The following is a 20,796-nucleotide window of genomic DNA, read 5'->3' as shown; positions in this document are numbered from 1 at the left end:
TCATATCCATCTATTAGATGTCCTGGTAAAACCTCTCACTCTGTTCTTCACTAACACTTCCTGGGTTTCCTGGGAAGTAGGCGATGTGGGAATGTAAAAAAAATGTGTCTGGACACTCATATTGCAGCCCAGTCTCTTGAATTTTGCCAATATATTTTAACTATATTCTTGTAGTCTGGATCCTTGTTGTTCCCTAAGAAGTTCTCGACAACAAACCCGAAGCTCATCCTTGCTTGTTTTCTCTTTTATTCATGGTTCTTTCAAAATCTCGATCCCTCATCAGTTTGTGAATTTGAGATCCACAAAAATAGCTTGTTTTAGCTTCTCTTTGGTGATCTACGGAAATTTAGTACTTTAGTACAAAGGTAGTTGAAGCAGGGACCTTCCTGAGGTAAAGAAGATTTCATAGACTGTTTCATTATATCCACTTGGATGTGCAAGGGAGTTTTGGTGTCCACCACCAGTGGTTTATGAACTATGTTCTTTGATCCAGGCAACAAACTGCTCCTCTTTGGTCAGACCTTGACATCCCAATGCTTACTCCTTGCCTGACTGTTTCACTCACACAAAATGCAAGGCATTTTTGTGTAGCCAGATTGCTGTCCAAGTAACCTGTCTATCACTTTAAAGACAGAACAGACCAACCATGTTCTTCATACTTGATATTTGTCAACAACTTCTTATATGTTTCTTTCAAATGCACAGAGTGAGCTACTGGAATTGCTTATATTTATTTCCATTGTGTGAAGCAACACACCTTTTAGAAATTACTGAGAATTACTGAAAAAAACCATAAAATCTTCCTCAGGAAAGTAGGGGACTAGTTCTCGTTCTCTGTACCATGTGAAAATGTCCCATGTGCTTAAAATATATTTTGATTTAAATCTAGAACCAAGGAGTTCTGCAGATTCCTTTGGTAAATTTAAATCTCTTACCAGATCATTCAATTCATGCTGTGAAATAGTTGAGGGCTATACTCAGTTTCCAGGCGTGTAGACTTCAGTTTCATCTTCAGATGTTTCATTTTAAGTACTCTCTGCTGCTATATTCTCCAATATAAGTGGGGCGCATGGAATCGGCAGGTTATCTCAATGTGGGACTGGTCACATGGCAGATGGAATATTAGGATACGCGATGCTCTTGCTCTTTGCATTGTATCCATCTAGCCGACCGGGCTAGCCGGGTGGGTAAAGTGCCTGCCTAGCAACCCAAAGGTCGCGGGTTCGAATCCCGCCTCGGGCTTGGATCAAAGTACTGCAAAAACCTTGGGAGGTGCATTATGGCCACAGAAGTCAATGCCCGAACAACTACAAAAAAAAAAAAAAAAAAGTATCCCTCCGCATTAACTAAGCAAATCATGAGAATTGCAAATGACAGCCTTCTTTTTACCATTTTCTCACAATCTTAATGTTTCAGCACAAGTTCGGCAAACTTTATGTGGAGCCCATTGTTTATCTTTGTCACCAAATTTCACTACAAAATAAGCACAATGCGCATTTTTTAAAATTCTTTAATATCTTGTCTTTGCTTGAGGACCACTTAACTATTCGACTAATAAAACAAAAATAAGTTCAGATTGTTCAAAAATTGTGAAGACATTTTATTCACTTTTCAACACAAGTTTGACTCGATAACCTCTAAAACAAATAGCGCTTACTCTGATAAATATCGCTGACTGGGGCCAGTGTTGCCAACATGTGAAGATTTAGTTTCGAAAATTTCAGCATTTACACCTAATTTAATACACTCAATAACACAACTCATGACAACTTAAGTACTGTAATTTGTGAAAAAACGGTACGTGGTAGAAAAAAATGAATAACGTTTTTGAAATCAGCGTAAAAAAAAACGTTAAAAACAGCTATTAGTTTAGAAACGTCGAAAACCATGCAGTGGTGTAATTGAACGCCCCCGAAGTGTCACTCAATGCGTTTGTTTATTAGTTAATTTGTTTTAAATTGGTTAGAATATTTAGAATAATTAATTAAATAATGCGCATTTGATGGCACGTCTATTGAATTGTTAGGAATGTTGTACTGTGCTGTACAAATGTTTATATGTTGTGCCTGAGTAATTCGTGATATTAATCTTCGTTTAAGAGGTAGCAATTTGATTTCTGGGAGGAAACTTAAGGTTTTAGTTTTCTGTGATTTTCCGATTATGCTTATCACGTGATAAGCAAAATTGGAAAATCATCGTCTCACATAGTGTAACTTATTCTCTCAGGGAGATTCCACATTTTGGCACAACTCAGCTTAGAATAGATATACAAGCATAACTAATATAAAATAAATTAATATAATACTATATGATATAACAAATAAAGCATCATAATTTGAAGAACTGGATGAAACTTGTTACTTCTTTCAGAGGAGAGATTCCACGTTTCGACATAAGCTACCTTAGAATTGATACACAAATAAAGAGGGAGGAATAGGAAAATAGTTTGTTGGGGAAGTGGTCCCAAACTAAATCAATATTTGTTATTTTAATCTATTGGTCATATATTTTTTATTTTAATCTATTGATTATATATTTGTTATTTTAATCTATTGGTTATATATTTGTTATTTTAATCTATTGGTTATATATTTGTTATTTTAATCTATCGGTAATATACTGTATTTGTTATTTTAGCTAGTTTTCTAATAATGGAGTAGTGGTACTGCTGTAGGCTATTCTGCGGAAAGCCAAGAATAGCACAGCATGAACGGGTAATTTCCAGCTTAAAAGTTAAAATGACCTCTTAATTTTTGCGTTACTTGTTTACTGTAGTGTACAAACACGGCTATTCTTTAAATTTCGTAAAATAGTGTCTCTAGATAACTAATGATAGGAATATTTCTCTACGGCTTCACGGTACAGTGACATCTAAATCATGGTTTATACATTCTCAGTGGATCGGATGCTTTCCCAACATTGATTTCATCACATCTGTGTTAATGTCTATTCGTTCTAAGAGAGATAAAGCGCTTGACAGTTTCGAACTACAAGTCACAGACGTCAGCCATTACTGTACAATATGTTTAAAGCACTTACCTTTTTGGTTTTTAATCCAGTTTGCACTTCTGAAAGTTTCTGTAGATTCCGTTGCCGCTACCGGCAAGCTACTTGTTCTCAGGCAACCCGGTCAGTTATGCAGAGCCACTTGACGCGCGTTTCTCTCCAGTGAATAACGTCAAAGCGCAAGCGCCATATATCTATCCTCTTTGGCAAATGAGTGATATCATGGCTGCGTTGTCAGGTCTTAACAGTCGACTAGGGGGAAGTTATTAAAAAAAAAAAAAAGGGAAAACGTCCATTATCAACGTCAGAACGTTTTTCGGAATTTTCGTTTTTGCCAAGAGATGTGTTTGCGAACAAGTTACTTAAAAACAAAACAAAACATCCATCCATTATCCATTTCAGAACGTTTTACTTGATTTTCGTTTTTGCCAAGAGAAGATGTGTTGGCGAACAATTCCTTCGTAATATGTCACGTATGCAGCACCACGATTTTATATTACTATAATTTTAATGATGTACCTAAATTTCAGCAATTTAGGTACATCATTAAAATGTATTGCATTAATTCTTATATACTGGTGTTCAAAACTTAAGGACCATTCAGGTTTTCACCTGTAGCTTTCCATTGGAGTGGCCTGGATATGGGAAAAGCATACCAAAGGAACCTCGTGAGGTACAGAAATGATGAAGGAAACAACACCAACACAACAACGGAAACAAAACGGTACAGAGGGACTTGATTCAAAAATAGCAACATAGCACTGGCTGCCATTATACAGATGCATTACTGGAAAAGATGGAACAAAGGGAAGAGGCGGTCCTCAGTAGGAGATATGGCCACCCCTAATGTCGATGCAGACTTCGCACCGTCTGTCCATACTTAGAACAATGTAGTTGATAAGTTCTTGCGGTAACATCGTCCATTCCTCTGTTAGCGCCGTCTTCAGCTGGTGAACATTTTCTTGTGGGTGTGGACGTGCCGCTAGGCGGCGTCTCCCCAGAGCGCCACATATGTATTCAATGGGATTTAGATCGGCTCGGAAGAACGGGCAGGCCAATCCATACGAACAATGTCTTCACTTTCCAAAAGCATATCAACAACTGCAGTGCGATGGGGTGTGGTGTTATCATCCATAAACACGAACTCGGGGCCAATGGCACCTCAGAACAGACGCACATGGGGTAGGATTACCTCAATACAGTAGCGTGCACCGGTTACAGTACCGCCTTCCATTATCTGGAGCTGTGTACGTCTATCCAAGATAACGCCTCCCCAGACGAGAACACCTCGACCGCTATATCGATCCCTTTCAGTGATGTTTGCGGGGTGGTACCGTGTGCCAACCTCTCGCCAGATTAGCTGACGTCCAGAATCGCTGCTGAGACTGAATTTACTCTCATCAGTAAAGAGTTAGTTAGTTATTTGGTTTTTAGGAGCATTAGCAACTAAGGCCATATTGTTCCGGGATATGCGGTGGTCATTCCCTGACCTTTCCACATCCTCCGTATTTGGTGGCGACGGGCTCGAACCCCGGTCTAATCAAGAAGCCTGTGCTATGCCCTGCTGCTCCTTCCCACCTGGCTACGGAGGCGCCCATCAGTAAAGAGTACCTTAAGTAAAGATTTTGTGGTTGTAACCTTTAGAAATAATGTTGGTACTTAAGTTTTGCACGCTAGTGTACTATGTATAAGAATTAATGCAAACAGCAGCAAGCAATACTGAAAATGTGCTAATTGCTAGTTGTATACAAGCAATAAATTGAAAATCAGATTCAAACTGCCTAATGAAAAAATAGATAAAAATAAATAATTGCACAATAGATAAGAAAGGACCTAAGCTCACCCAGGGAAGCACAGCGACATGATATTTTGCAATAAGTATGGCGCAACTTCTGCCTGAAAACACGCAAGGAATCCACTGCACCAACCTATTGGGGGAGGGGGTGGATTAAGAGTAGCTGAGAGCACAGCTCGGAAAAAAAAAGTGGGTTATAACTGCATTTAGTGGTGTTGACCTGGAAGGGAAACTTATTAATGAAATGAAAAAAAAAAAAAAGAAGGACAACGAAGGCAAATAACTTCGACTGTCTTTAAGTGAGGTTAACTGTCAGAAATTGAAGGAAATTATTTTTAAAGGTCAATGACTGTTGTATTGCATTTATTGTATTTAAATGTAATGTAATAGTCATTAACCTTTGAAACCGGTCACAGCAGTGTCTCGAGTTTTCAATGAATAACAGATTCGCCTAATGGGTGGTATTATCCGATTAAAAGCGGTATGAGGTACTTTCAATTGACTACATAGAGAGTTGTAGTGGTTTCTAAAGAGCACATGTCCGAAGGCTGTCACTGGAGAGACCACAGCATTCCCCGATGGTTGACTAAAAAAGTTAACGCAGTGAAGCGTTATATTTCAGCTGCTTAAAATTTTACTGATTTGTTTTTTTAGATTTTTAAAGTATATTTTGATTAAAGTAAATAAATAAAATGTAAAAAAAAAATGTCGGCGAAAGAACACGTCTCCGAAAACGTGTTTTGGATTCAGTGTATTTGTTTGCTGTTCACACCCTAGGCGTGTCAAGCTTCTTCAGCGCAGTGTTGGCTGCTGATGAGCCTGAGCTGAAAAGCTGTTGTTATTTGGTTTATAGGAGCATTAGCAACTAAGGCCATATTGCTCCAGAGATATGCGGCGGTAATTCCCCTGACCATTCGACATCTTCCGTATTTTGCGGTCACGGGCGCGAACCCCGGTGTAATCAAAAAGCGTGTGCTACTTTTTAAGGGCACAAAAGGTGATATAGTTGTACATGTTGGCACTAATGATATCAAGAGTAGGAGACCGGCAGAATTACTTAACAAGTACAGGTCACTGTTTAAAAAAAGCCGTGAAGTAGGGTTGAATTTGAAAGTGTCTGCAATTCTGCCCAGACACGATAGGAGGGAGTATATGATGAGAGCTTTGTCGGTCAATTCGGCCCTGGAAAGATTGTGCAAGGCTCAAGGGGTAGAATTTTTTTCAGCCTGGACTCTACTTGTTAACAGGAGAGACTGCTTCTACAGGGATGGGATACACTTAAATAGAAAGGGTGCAAGAATATTTGCTGATGCTATCAAGGCAGTGTTAGGTGGGTCGGAAAACTGCTAGCTTGGGGGGGATACAAGGACTAATAGATTAACAGTAGCCACTGGCAGAGGGGAAAGTGATTCTTGCACTGCTTCTATTGGATTGAGCAGAAGCCTGGAAAACAAGATGCAGGATATTTCAGAGACTGTTGGGAGTCATTGCGTTACAAGTAAACACGTGGGTTGTGTTAGGGTAGCTAAGAAAGAGAACAGGTGCATGTATACTTGCGTGTACACCAGTGCTAGGAGTTTGGTAAATAAATTTGATGAATTTGAGGTATTGCTGAAAGCATCAAAGGCGGATATTGTTGGGATATCAGAGACATGGTGTCACACAGAGATAAGGAATGCAGAACTGGAATTTGGGGAGTACAATGTGTACAGAAAGGATAGACAGGATAGGAAGGGAGGAGGGGTTATGCTATTACTTAAAGAAACACATAAAATCCAAGGAAGTGAAGCCAGTCGACATCGCTGGACAGTGCAGTGTCAAGTCAGTTTGGTGTGACATAAGCATTGGGAGATCAAAATTGAGAGTAGGAGTGTGCTGTAAGCCTAATGAGTCTGATGAGTATAATAAGAAACTATACAGGGAAATACAGTGGACCAGTAAATCAGAGAGTCTTATAATGGGGGATTTTAATTTTCCAGATATTGACTGGAATTTGTGGGTTGGTCACTCACACACTAGCAAGGCTTTTGTGGATTTATTGGATGATTATTTTCTACATCAGCATGTTCGAGAGGCAACTAGAGGGAGTAATACTCTTGATTTGATTATCAGTAGTGATTCTTCATGCATTAAGAATCTGCAGGTAGAGAACCACTAGGTGGCAGTGATCACAGCGTGCTGAAGTGGGATTTACTCAAAGAGGTAACTACCATTAGGGGTAAAGGGAAGGGTTATTGCTTTCGTAAAGGCGACTACGATAGTCTGTGACAGTATTTAAATACAGTGGGTCCAACTGATGATGTTACCAACAGCAAATTCAAAATTGGAAGCATTCAAAGAACTTATCTTGGAAGCTACTAGGCTTTACATAGCAACTAAGAAATATTGTTCAGGGTCTTGGCCTAAATGGATGTCAGATGAACTAATGAGACATATGGCAGAGAAGAAAAATGCTTGGGATACATATAAATTAACACGTGACACAGAAGCCTATGTGTACAGAAAGGATAGCAGCACACAGAAGCCTATGTGTACTTCGGCTACCTAACCTCCATTGTAACCAAGTTACAATGGAGGTTAGGTAGCCGAAGGCAGATTACGAGAAATCTTTGGCAAGGGATGCAAAGAAAAACTGCAAAGAGTTCTTTACTTATGTAAACTCTAGAAGGAAGGGGATGAATCAGATTGGTCCACTTGATATCAATGGTTCAACTGTTGATGATCCTGCTCAGGTAGCTAACAAACTAAATGAATATTTTGCAACGACATTCACACATGAGGAGTTATTCAGCGAGGGGAATGCCAGAGGTGTATTCAACTTTGGCAGTAAGCTAGATAATCTTGTAATAACTGAGAGTAAAGTGAAGGAGAAATTGTTGAAGATAAACACAAGAAAGGCACCTGGGGTGGATGGGATCTATCCAGTTATATTAAAGGAGGCAGCAAAGGAAGTAAGCAAACTCTTAGCCATAATTATAAGAGCTTCCTTGGACTCAGGGGAGGTACCCGTGGAGTGGAGATGTGCAATTTTGTGAGATGTCACCCCAATTCACAAAGGAGGATCAAAGGTTGACACAAGTAATTATAGACCTGTGAGTTTAACTGCTGTTCCAGTAAAATTAATGGAGGCACTGGTTAAAGAATCACTGCAGGATCATCTAGACAAGACTTCAGTTATAGCTCGCACACGGCATGGTTTTGTTAAGGGGAAATCTTGCCCGACAAATTTGATTGGATACTATGATGCAGTCACAAACGAACTGGATGCAGGGAATAACTTTGATATTATATACTTGGATCTTAGAAAGGCTTTTGATACTGTTGCACATGGAAGAATGCTGCACAAAATTGAGCAAATTGGAGGCAAATTGCTGCTATGGATAAAGGGGTGGTTGAGAGGAAGAAGACAGAGAGTGGTAATCAATGGACACTGCTCATCGTGGACTAATGTTATTAGTGGAGTCCCTCAGGGTTCAGTGTTGGGTCCATTATTGTTTTCTGTATTTATAAATGATATTGATGATGGTATATCAAATTTAAATTTGAATGTCCAAGTTTGCAGACGATACGGAGGTTGGCAGGGTTGTCAAGGACACTGCTGACACTATGCTGCTGCAACAGGATCTGGAAAGGTTGAGCAGATGGGCTGAGAGGTGGCAAATGAAGTTTAACATTGACAAATGTAAAGTACTACACATGGGAAACAGCAACCCCAGAGCAACGTATCAATTCTGTGGTACTACACTGACAGTGGTAGAGAATGAAAGGGACCTGGGGGTGGTTGTGCAGGCAGATATGAAGTTCTCTGAGCAGTGCAGACGGGCTGCAAGAGTAGCTCATGGTGTATTGTCATTGATATACAGGAATTTTTCTAGCAGGGATAAGGAGGTGATTATTCCCTTGTATAAGGCAATGGTTAGGCTACACCTTGAATACTGTATACAGGTCTGGAGGACTAATTTTAAGAAGGATGTAGAGCTGCTGGAACGAGTACAGAGAAGGGCAACACGATTAGTGAATGGAACAAAGGGGTGCTCTTACGAAGAAAAGCTTAAGTTTTGAAATTACAGTGTCTGGAGACTAGGCACCAGCGAGGTGATCTGATAGAGGTGTATAAAGCCTTGAATGGTTTGAGCATGCTCAATGCTGATGGGATTTTTCCTCTTGCTCAGAATAATCACCTGAGAGGGCATAAATTCAATTTGAAGAAAGACAGGTGTAGGATAGACGTGCGGAAATTTGCCTTTAGCCAGCGGGTGGTTGGTTGGTGGAACAGACTTCCATAATAAACTTTTATTACGAGTCAACCAAATTATATCTTATTTCAGCAAATACCAGTATTCCTATAACCGCATGTGTACGCAATTGTATTCGGCGACTTTAGAAACCCTATAGTAGCCCAGAATATAGTGAATTTATTAACTCAGAATATGGTGAGTAAAAGTTTTCCGGCGGATGCTTCGACGCTACTCGTACAAATTCCATTTTTAATTTAATCACTGCCTATACATTCCGTTGAGTCATTCTCGTACCACTATGTTATACAGCCATTCCACAATAAATATCGGCAGGTTTCCCTACTCCTCTTCACTTAAAATTTAAATAAATAAATAAAAATTCATCTTATGTGCTTAAGGATGCTAGATATCAGCAGATGGATAAGTATATATGTTCAGTGTTGCCAGAAGAATAAGAAAATAACGTGCCAAGAATTTCACAATTTCTTGCATTACTGAAATTTATGATATCAAGAAAACTAATATTGTTATTATATGTCAAATTAGTCCGATAGCAGATAACACACACACACTTTAATGTAGTTGACATAAACCTCTCTTTCGTCCACAGCTATTTTAAAGCTTAGCTTGAAGTTTTAGGTAGTTTTTAAGCGGATAGTAAATGCAAATCTTTATAATGTTCACATTTTCCGTTAATTTGTTTTAACGAAAGTTAATGACTTGTTTGTGACTCACCACATGTGCCTCATTGAGATATATTATCATTTGTTCATTATGACAGCTATTGTTACCTCAAAGACAAAAATCTAACGCTTCCAGCATTCCTAGCGCTGAGAGTGGATACTCTGTCGAGAAAAAGGAAGGGACTTATATTTTCAATTTCGTAAGGTTGTAATTTTCAGTTATATATATGAATGGTGATTTATGTTGAGAACAGAGTTGTTTGTTTGTTTGGCGGATTTGAAGTTCGACAGTGAAAGGGTATTTGATTAGTTAACGCGTTTGATTTTTAAATCAATTCGGAATAACAAAGCCCGTTTAAATTGTGGGGAGGGGGACCTAAGTTAGTTCATGTACGCGGTGTGTTACATTTCAGGCGTGTTGGATTTTTTTCCCCTTAAAATTAAATGAATTTTTTTCTTTATAGAACACGTAATAAAACTCTATAGTTTTACGGTATCTAAACTTAGCTATTGAGTTTAATTACAACTGTATGATGTTTATTACTCTCCTCCGTATAATCGGTTTTTTTTAACCTTATTCTATTTATAATAACGTTTATCTAATAATAAAACACTTATTTTGTCGTTTTTTGCTTTTTTATAATCGTCCATTAGTGTCTCCCGTACGAGATTCCAACAGTAGTCTGCCAAATAGGGTGACCAACCGTCCCGAATTTTGCGGAACATCCCGATTTTCGGCTGTCTATAGAGACGTCCCGAAAGAACCCTGGGCGGGACGCCATTTGTCCCGATTTATCACATAATGTAAAATAAATAATATATAATATAATAATAGATCGTACTAAAATTTATTAACTAGCATATCGTGAATGTGTATAGAAAGTTCAAATAAAATTAATCTCCATTTACTTTTTCGATGTTTTTTTGTCTTAGATTCCCAGACACGAACAAACCCAAGCTTCTAATTGGTATGCATGTGCGCTGCCACATCGCAATATATGTGAAACATGTTCGTTGGCATGTACGTATAGATAACGCGGTGGTCCAGGGTATTTTGTGATCTGATGTACCAATGAAAATATTCCGATTTTTTTTTTGGTTGTGTTCCGATTTTTTAAGGTCGATATCCCGAAATTGAGAGTTGGTCACCCTACTGCCAACATATTTGGACTCCACCTTCCCTGGTATCTTTTTTCCATTTGAGAAATACCTTGGTGAAATCTTTCACCGTGTTAATCGGAGACCGCTTCCAAGTTTTCAGGAATCAAGTCTAAATGGGAATGGTTTAGGTTAAAACGGTTTAGGAAATGAAACTTTAACGACAAGTCTGATTTTCGATCATTAACCTGCGATATATGACATAAAAATATGTGGAGGTCCTAAAGTCTCGAAACTTTATTAGACAGTTGGACAGACAACTTGAGTAGTCGAGACCCGCAATTAGCGGGTCTCGACTACTCAAGTTGTCTGTCCAACTAACCTACGATATTTGAAAACTGAGGGTGATGAGAACTTTTTAAGTACATATCTGAGTTTTTGAACATATTTCCTACGAGAATGTGTCGAAATTATTTCAGGGAGGAAATTGATGCCGACCAGTGTTATAATTTTTAGGTAAAACAGAATGAAGTTCGTTTTGATGCAGTATTAATAGCTTTAGACAAACTGTGCTGTTTTAGCGCGTATTGTAATGTAAGACTCGTGAACGTGGTATTTTCTCTCTATATATATCTTTTGTGAAGAGATACATATATATATAGAGAGAAAAGGCACTTAATAGACCCATTGTTCAATATTTAGTACTGTATGTAACATTTTCTTAAAATATATCAAATATTTTTTACTAGAAACCTTTTGATTTTAATCCCTTTTGCCTTAAAATTGGTGGGTGTTACAGCAATATGGTTGCCATATTTGAATTCAGCAACGTGAAATCTACAAGAATCACACTGAATTTTATATAAAATTTCACGAAAATCCATCCACTGTAATTCGCGTTGTTACTTGCGGAGGGACGGACGGATGGACAGACAGACAGATGGACTGATATGATAAAGGCAATAGGCGCATATATACAGAGTTATTCAAAATGAAGTCCGGGGTTTCAGTACAGGAATTGTTTGAAACCCCGGACTTGATTTTGAATAACCCTGTATATATATATATATATATCCCCTCTGTTAGATATGTTTTGTTAAACTATTAATCTTCTACAAATCATAAAATATATTCGACCATCCCGGATATATTTAGTGATTTATTAATAGTTTTTCAAAAATAAATAAATAAATAAATAAATAAATAAAATAAAATAACCCTCTTGGTGTGAAAGAGAAAAGCTTAGCTTTTCGGAGATATAATTGCGATGCGAATGGTAATAATGTTCAGGGCCGATTTATGCGTAGTCGACAACTGTCGCCCCAGATTCTGTTACTGTAATTACATTTTCTTTCGAAATTAGGTGTGAGCGATTACTTTAGAACGCAGTAACATGCTACAATCATTATATCATTTTTTAAAAATAATAAATGGCCTTAAATTAGACTTTTAAATATCATTTGAAAAATTTCCCCGTTCCTTTTATAGGGATCCGTGTACATTAGCCTAGGGCCTGCAGATTTCTAAATACGATCTTGGTAATAATGTTATGTGTTGTACAGAAATGAATACACTGTCAAAGATAAATTAAGTTAAGATTTTTTTTTCTTTTTTGCGCAAGTAAGAAGAGTTTCAGTTTAACCGTTGAAATTTAACAGAGATATAGTATTGGTGTTCACTGGACAGCAATTTGGTGATCGGCATTTATAAGAGAGGATACTCAAACATTTCGATCGATGCATAAAAAAAAGTTTTGATCAAACCAATAAACAAGAGGTGCAAGTGTGCACTAGCACACTGTAATTAATAGAAACCACATTGTCTTGCTATTTTATTTAGGATCGTGGACGTGTTGGATATATGTAACAACGTATGCAAAAATATGTAAATCTAAGAGGTTACATGGGTTTTAACTTGTGCAGGAAACCCACCTACTACCTAAATCAGTTCACCGTCAATGGGAGAACAGACAGGATCTCATAGGTTTGTCGTCGTGCGTTTAGCATATGATGCAGAGAGCACAACTGAACTTTGCGAGTTGTTGAAGATCAGTATCATTCGAGTCTTTAACTGATGGAAAGACATCCTGAAAACAATCTGTGAACAGACGTACCTGTGTGGACAGGGAAAGGTACTCGACGTGTGTAGCAAATTATTGAGGATCTATTGGACGGAACAATTGACCTCTGCATTTAATGAGGATGCGGGAACATCACAAGGTTTCAGTATCCGCACAGTGAAGAGCGATATAAAGAATGCATTATGGGAGTAGGAGACTTTCATGTAAGTCGCTGATTTTGGATGTCAATGGTTTCTGTAAAGCTGTTAGTATCCAAAATACGGCTGCATTGGTGCCAGGAAGCAAAGATAGACTCAGGCGGCCTAGAAGCAAGTCATGTAGTCCTGTGAGTCCTGATTTACTCTTTTCAGCACCGACGGAAGAGTATACATATGGAGGAAAAAACCACAAGAGGCGCTGGTACCGTCCTGTTGTGTATTGACAGTAAATAAATTAATGAAAGATCTTATTGTAAGGTACAAATACACGCGGTACCAGACTTGATAAACCCTTCACGCACCAAGCCAGCGGTGGCACCTAGCCATCCAGAAGTATTATACAGGGTTACACATGAGAGCTGTAATAAAATAAAAGTGAAACGAAAAGCGTATTAATAAAATAATGTATTAAAATGAAAATAGAACGTATTAAATTAATTAGGAAAAAAAAAAAACTGCAATGTCCAAACAGGTCCAGACTAGGACAGTTTCATTGAAAGGCTTTCTTTGACAAATTCTTGCCAAACCGTAAAGATTTCCAACTCAATTTACAGCTGTGGGGAATATGTAGAAGGAGGATGCGAAGCCTATACTTTTTGTTATCCGCGAATTTTCATAGGCCAGCATCCAAGGATCGAGCTACTTGAAGCTTTTGATATATTTTGATATTTGATACCTTATGTAAATACAGCACGCACCGTATTTAAGAGTCACGGAGGCTGAAACCACGGCTAGTTCTGACACATTTACTTCTTATTCTCGTGTTTGACTGTTATCTGTCTTGACACACACACACACACACACACACACACACACACACACACACACACACACACACACACACACACACACACACACGTGTGCGTAGTACATTCAAAAAGATTCCGGAAATCGCACGCTGGTATTTAAATGGTTTGCACTACAGCTGTAAGGTTTCGTGTGACGTTGACCTTGGTGCACGCGCATGCCAAGTGGGAAGGAACTTGTTCAGCACTTCATTCGCTTGCCGCAGCTAATTGATTGCTGAATGTTTAAATATCATGCTAACAAGAGATTTTTTGAACTTGGGTAAAGTGCTACAGAGACGTTACAAGCATTACAGAAAGTTTGTGGAGATGAAACTTTGAAGAAAACAGCAGTTTACGAGTGGTTTAATGGGTTTAAAACCGCATAGGAATCACTGGAAGATGAGCGTCACAATGGATGCCTTTCGACAACACGAAAAGTGTAGTAGGAACTCATGCAAAATCATACGCGAATGACTGTTGTTGAGATTGCTCATGAAGTTGGATTGTCTGTAGGCACAGTGCACACAATCCTGATGCAAGACTTAGGGATGCATCACGTATGTTTTTTTTTTTTTTTTTGTTAGTTGTTGGCGCATCGGCTTCTGTGGCCATAATGCACCTCCCAAAGTTTTTGAATTTACCCTGATCCAAGCCCGAGGCGGGATTCGAACCCGTGACCTTTGGATTGCCAGGCAGGCACTTTACCAACCTGGCTAGCCCAGTCGGCATCGCGTATGTGCAAAGTTTGTTTGTTCCATTCTCGCCTTCGGACAATCAAGTAGACTTCAGAAAAGCCATCGCAGGTGATTTGTTCGAAAACCTTCCCAGGATCCGAACTTCCCTAAGAAAAGTGGTCACTGGGAATCAGAGTTGGGTGCACGACTTTGAGACCAAGGTGGAATCATCCAAATGGTACTTACAAATGTCCCCGTAGCCCAAGAAGTTTCGCGCAACAAAATCCATCGTTAACGTCATGTTGATCGTTTTTTTTCGACGATGAGGGCATAATGTACTTTCAGGCTTTGACACGTTTGCGTGAGAATGTGAGGCGAAGATGACCTCAGAAATGGAAGAATGGCTGGATCGTGTACCATGACAACGTACCTGGCCCAGGGCGATGGCAGTTCAACAGTTCTTGGTTGCGAGAAAAGAGGGCGCCTCCGTAGACAGGTGGGCAGGAGCAGCAGTGCGTAGCACACGCTTCTTGATTAGCCCGGGGTTCGAGCCCGTGACCACCAAATATGGAGGATGCGGAAAGGTCAGGGAATGCCACCGCATAGCCCCGGAGCAATATGGCCTTAGTTGCTAATGCTCCTAAAAACCAAATAACAAACACCAGCAAGTGTGAGTGAGTGTGTGTAGAAAGAAGGTCCTTTAAATGTGATTAGTGTAGTAAGCCCAGCTGTTCACTCAATAAACTTTTATAGTAAAATTGCTGAACTTTTTTGAATGTACCTCGTATAAAATCCACGCGCGTGCCATTGTTCGCAGTTTGGTGTTGTGAGTTATTGGCAGACTGTTTTTAAGCGTTAGATGGAAAACCAGTGCAGCTTTCAATGCATTTTATTCGTCAGTGAAGCAGGGTTTTGTATTTTTTTTATTTTTACCTTCGGAATCTGCGTAAATATCCGTTTATTCAGTTCGGATTAAGAGTAAGGAAGTTTTCCGAATTCATTCACAGCTTACAAGCTTTGTTTTATTGAAACGAGTAGTATTTTATTATTGTTATAGACAAATTTTTCATGTTCACCGGCTGACAAACTGCTTTTCTGATGGCGAATATGATTGTTTGACGCTAAGCTTGAGATTAATATAAAATAATATAAAAAATAATAATATAAAATAATAATAATAAAACTACCCATTTCACCAATGATAAACTCAGTGAACTGAGTTTTTTATTCTCCCGAGTATCTTAATCCACTGGTACCATCTGGGTTTCCACACACACACAATCTGAAACCGAAGAATGGTGCTTTTGTAATGTTAGAATATGAACATTACTTCTGGACTCTGCACGAGGCATGTCCGAGTTCATCGCACTGCAGGATTATGTGTGAGTTGTTCATACGAGATATGAACGAGCCGGCTTTGTCTTCCATTATAGTTTTTAATGCTGTTGGCCTTACCTGGTAAGGCCAACAGCATTGAAAACAATCCGGAAAGCTAGACTTTCAACATCATGGGTGCAGTGGCTACTGAAAACTGCTTCCCGCATCGGCAGCTGTTGTAGCATTGTCAAGATGGTCATACAACGCATTAAAATTTCCAAAGACCATAAGAGCGTTAAAGGGCTTTCTGTTTAAAGAAGTTCTGTACGAGGGCGGAATGGTATTTACAAGTGGAGAGCGAGGAATGAGCTTTTTATTATTATTATTTTTTTAAACTGCAGGTACCCTCGCCGATTTGGGCGGGGGGGGGGGGGGGGGCGTTAGAGATCGGAAAACCGCAAACAGCAAATGCTTAACGCAGTGAGAAAAAGGAGTTGTTACGTTCCAGCCGATTTGAAAAATGCAGCAACGCATTTTTAATGAATAGAATTAGATAAAAAAGAGTAACGTAAATTTTAAGTATATAAAGTATGTACGTGGGCCGCTGTAGTCAAGTGGTCAGGTGTGAGGGGTGCATAGGTACCATTGTGAACTCTCACCGTGTGGTCGTCCCGGAGTATAAAGAGCAGAAAATTTCTTTATTTATTAAGTTTAAAAATTATCATTACGTGGCTTAACATTAGGAAATATAGAGGTAATTTATTGATGGAAGAGCTAGATGCAGATGAGGTAAACGCCGTGGAATTTGTTGCAGTGGATGTAGAAATCAGCCTGAGGGATTGTGGTTTAAAGTTGCTTATTTTTTATTTTATTTTATTTTATTTTATTTATTCTTAAAGCAATTTAGTTTCTGCTGTTTAATTTCTATATATTTGCATGGTTTGGGTTCTTCAGTTCCCAAAACATTTAGATAAGTTTATGAACACATTCGCTTCAACATAATACAGGATAAATCATGTGAATGAGCATATGACTAAACAGCCCGATGGATACAAAACATTTTGCTACAATGGGAATATCTGTAATAAATTTTTCTTTTTACTTGCGGTTTTTCATAAATTTAAGAATGACGTAAGATAAAGTTTGAAATGTGTGCGAATATATATATAGTGTTGCTTGGGCTGCACGATAGTCGGTGGCCCACCAGGAAGTTTTCAGCTCTTCCGGTGGGCCAATTTGCTTCCTCATTCTGTAGACTAGTTTGCAATGAATAGTGTATATGTGAATTAATCGCTTTATTTGTGTCATTGCGTTTTAATCGTTTCATTTCATATCTAACATTGTATGTGTAGGCAAGCAAATGAGAAAGTTCTAGTTATATTTAACAACAGTTCTCCGAAGGTCTGTCAGCAAAATGCTTTTCAGATTGGCCAAATTAATGATTTTTCCCTGTCAATTAGTGATCGACAGAGACAGAGAAAATTTAAGTTGCTATATAAGAAAATTTGCCTTTGTAAGCAGGCTGGATTTCTATTATTTATGATATATGTGATCGACAGACTAGTGAATTTGCTAAGATCTCATTAGGAGGATGTGAGTGATTACCATTTTAATAACTTCGTATGGTTGCAAGTATTATAACAGTATGACATTTTGTACAACATTCGTTCATTTTTGTATTTTTCTTTAGTGTAGTAATGTGTTAATAAAATTCTAAAGGGAAAAATTGGAGCCCTAGAAATAATGTTCCCCCCCTCCCCCAGGCGTGCTCCTGGTGCAGCTACGTATAAACGCACCATTAGACAATCTAGTGGTCAGTGGCGTTTGGCAATAATGAAAAGATATCTTGTCGACTGACCTGTTATATTTCAGGAAATTAAATCTCTCTATCTGCCAGTCAGTAAAACAAAATAAGTTCATCGTAAGAATCCATTCATTCATGATGAAAGTGAACGTCATCGTTATTTCTTTGAATTTCTTTGAGGATTATCTGAAGATATTTTCGTATTTGAATATTCAACAGTCAGATTTCTTATCTGCAATCATACTCAACCTTTGCTTCCACCCCTCTCACTCCTTAAAAATTGTTTGTATGTCATCTTAACTTGGATGGCTTAACGAAATGAAATTCTAATACATTACTCGCTTTTACCCACCAATCAGCCACAAACTATTGGTTTTGCATTTCTGAATACAGGTTGTACCAAGAAATAAGTCATAAATTATAAAAAATAATTTATCAATGACTTTATTATTTTCAAGCGTGGCAGAGCTATGAACATTTATAGTTATGCATATGGTTGTTCATAAGCATTTTTGATTTGTTTAATAGTTTACAGACAGTAGTAGGCAATCTTAATTTTTTGTTGTAGCACATAACTAGTGTAATTTTTAGATAAAATACTACCGAGATATATTATATTTTAGTTATCTTAGATATTTTTCAAAATGGTTGTCACCGTTCTCTAAGCGCCTAGCTTGTTTCCACAAAAATTTTAAAAGCTTTCGAATACTTATAGCGGCGCCTCCGTAGCCAGGTGGGAAGGAGCAGCAGTGCGTAGCACACGCTTCTTGATTAGACCGGGGTTCGAGCCCGTGACCACCAAATACGGAGTATGCGGAAAGGTCAAGGAATGACCACCGCATATCTCCAGAGCAATATGGCCTTAGTTGCTAATGCTCCTAAAAACCCAACAACACAACCAATACTTATAGCATTCTTCATATGTAATAGCGGTATCCAAGACACAAAACTCACGTTTCAGAGATAACCACGTATTCATTTTTGTTATCTTAAATACAGTGGCAATTACAATTTCTCTCGTATACCGTTCGAATACTTGTGTGTGAGCAAAACCGCAATTGTCATATCCTTAACGACACTTCCTTCTATTGATATTAATAGTAATAGCTGTTCAGAGCTATTTGTGCCAGCTGCTTCCGGTACGTTTTATCTCCCACCTCCTTTTTCTGTTCAGTGCAAACTCAAAGTAACTAATGACATCTACAGCAGTAGCATAGTGGAAAATTGAGGTACTCCTTTTGGAGGAAAAAAAAGTATATGCTTACCTTTAAGCAGAAACTACTGTGTATTATATTTCAGTATAGTTATATGAAATTTTCAAGATGCTTTGTTTATTATGATATTTATGAAATTATTCAGGACCCCAGCTAGATATGGCGCCATTGCAGTATAGTCTGACGGGATGCTTCCGCTAAACCACTGATCCATAACACGTCTTCCTTTCGTGTCCGTTGCCTGGATAAGGCGGAATCTGAACAGCTTGATTATTTTTATATGATTATATTATAACCAGAATGTTGTAGCATTCTGATTTTATTTGTTGTGCGCGCCTTTTGAATGGTGGAAAACAATAAACAAATAAAAGGTACACTATAGCAAGCATCATAATAGGACTTAAAGAAACGCACATATGGAATTAACCGTAGCTCATAGAATGATGTGTTGTATGCAGTAGATGCTAATAACTCAAGATTAGTCTCTAACAAAGGAATACTTACTTTTGCATTCTCTTCTTCCATTCTTGGTCGTTAAGCGAGACAAATACTAATATACGCGTGTACTTCTTTTCTCGAACCTCTGTTGTACTCCTAATTTCTCTGGAAAAACTCGGTGACGTAAGCGGGTACCACGTGGTACGTTACTGTTGCTGTCAAGACGCCGCCCTTAGCAACCAAGCGGCATGAAAACTGCAAAACGACATGCATGTACCGGCTTAGTAGTAAGTTATCACCTAACCACTGACAAGAAGTTTAGATAAATGAAGGATGGTCTAGAGATACTGCTATTCCTAAGGAATTTTTCTTAATAAATAGATCAGTATTAAACTGAAGTGATCTGATGAACTGCTTTTGGTGGGACAGCTCTAGAGCAGGCGTGAAAATATCCCTTCTGGGAAATATTCAACGTAACTCTCGACCAGGTGTTATTTTTTATCTATGCTAGTATATTGATAATACTGAGCAATAAGCACTGTAAAAATAAAATGTCGTAATAACTGTAGTCATTAAAATACATGAAAAACTTTTTAAAATAAAGTGGTGGTGGGCTATGTTTTTCACACTGGACCTTTTAGAAATTTATAACGTAGATACGTTAAAAGGGACAATTAAATTATAAGGTGCCGCTTTGGACTCCAGAAAATATGGCCACTTTATACTAAATAGGAGAGAATGCGGATCGTTGCTATATCGGTAGAACCTTGCGCTTCTGCTCGACATTGGCAAGCCGCCTTCCTGTTGACAGTAGATACGGTGAACAAGTTGACTGGGCGCGTCTCCAAGCGTCACAGTTTTAGTTCCTTCCAAGGTCTTGTGTATCTTTATCGATTAGAAATAAATATCTTAGGAAAATATTTAAAATCTGTATAAACGTATAAGCAGTTTGGGTTACATTTCTAAATTTGGTCTGAAATCTCTCTCTCTCTCTCTCTCTCTCTCTCTCTCTCTCTCTCTCTCTCTCTCTCTCTCTCTCTCTCTCTCCTTAAGAGTAAGCACCCCAACCCGTGTGTGTTGTGGGTGCGTACTCGTGCCAAGCGATAGTGGCATATTTCCGCACTGGATGCACTCACTGTATTCTCTCGTTGCATCGCGTTAGTTCAGGTTATCTCTGGATTTAGTTCTGTACTTGGCATAAGATTGCATTTTACGTATTTTACTAGAATGAATTATAAACTTTCATAGTGAATACAGTACTGTTTTTTATTAAATACATGATAGTTATTAGTAATTATTAAAATATCTGTAAAGTGTTTAATATTGTAGAAATGATTTTCATCAATTGTTCTGCCCATCGATGTGCAGTGCAAGTACAGTACGTAGTTATCAGATCTGGTTGCCAAATTTAGGTCCCTTAAAAGTATTAACTGCAATTGTATAATGTGTTGGTGCCCAGGCACT

At 38.4% G+C, this 20,796-nt stretch overlaps 1 protein-coding gene across 2 annotated transcripts in view; it reads right to left on the bottom strand.

The window, feature by feature from the left end:
* The window catches only part of LOC150082024 (transmembrane protein 272-like), a 105,586-nt gene extending 85,745 nt beyond the window's left edge, over positions 1-19,841 (bottom strand). The window contains exon 1 of one of the 2 annotated variants that reach the window (XM_090379912.1): positions 19,399-19,841. In XM_090379912.1, the coding sequence (XP_090236038.1) occupies positions 19,399-19,419 (21 nt within the window). In that variant the 5' untranslated portion in view covers positions 19,420-19,841. Of the gene's footprint in view, positions 1-3,039; positions 3,196-19,398 lie in introns of those variants that run through there. The other variant, XM_090379913.1, reaches the window with a different exon arrangement.
* Between the last annotated feature and the right edge of the window lie 955 nt (positions 19,842-20,796).

Source organism: Mastigoproctus giganteus, chromosome 8, assembly GCF_048544385.1.
Source record: "Mastigoproctus giganteus isolate SK-2022 chromosome 8, ASM4854438v1, whole genome shotgun sequence".
Classification (NCBI taxonomy): domain Eukaryota; kingdom Metazoa; phylum Arthropoda; class Arachnida; order Uropygi; family Thelyphonidae; genus Mastigoproctus; species Mastigoproctus giganteus.
This window is presented reverse-complemented; position numbering and strand designations above follow the sequence as displayed.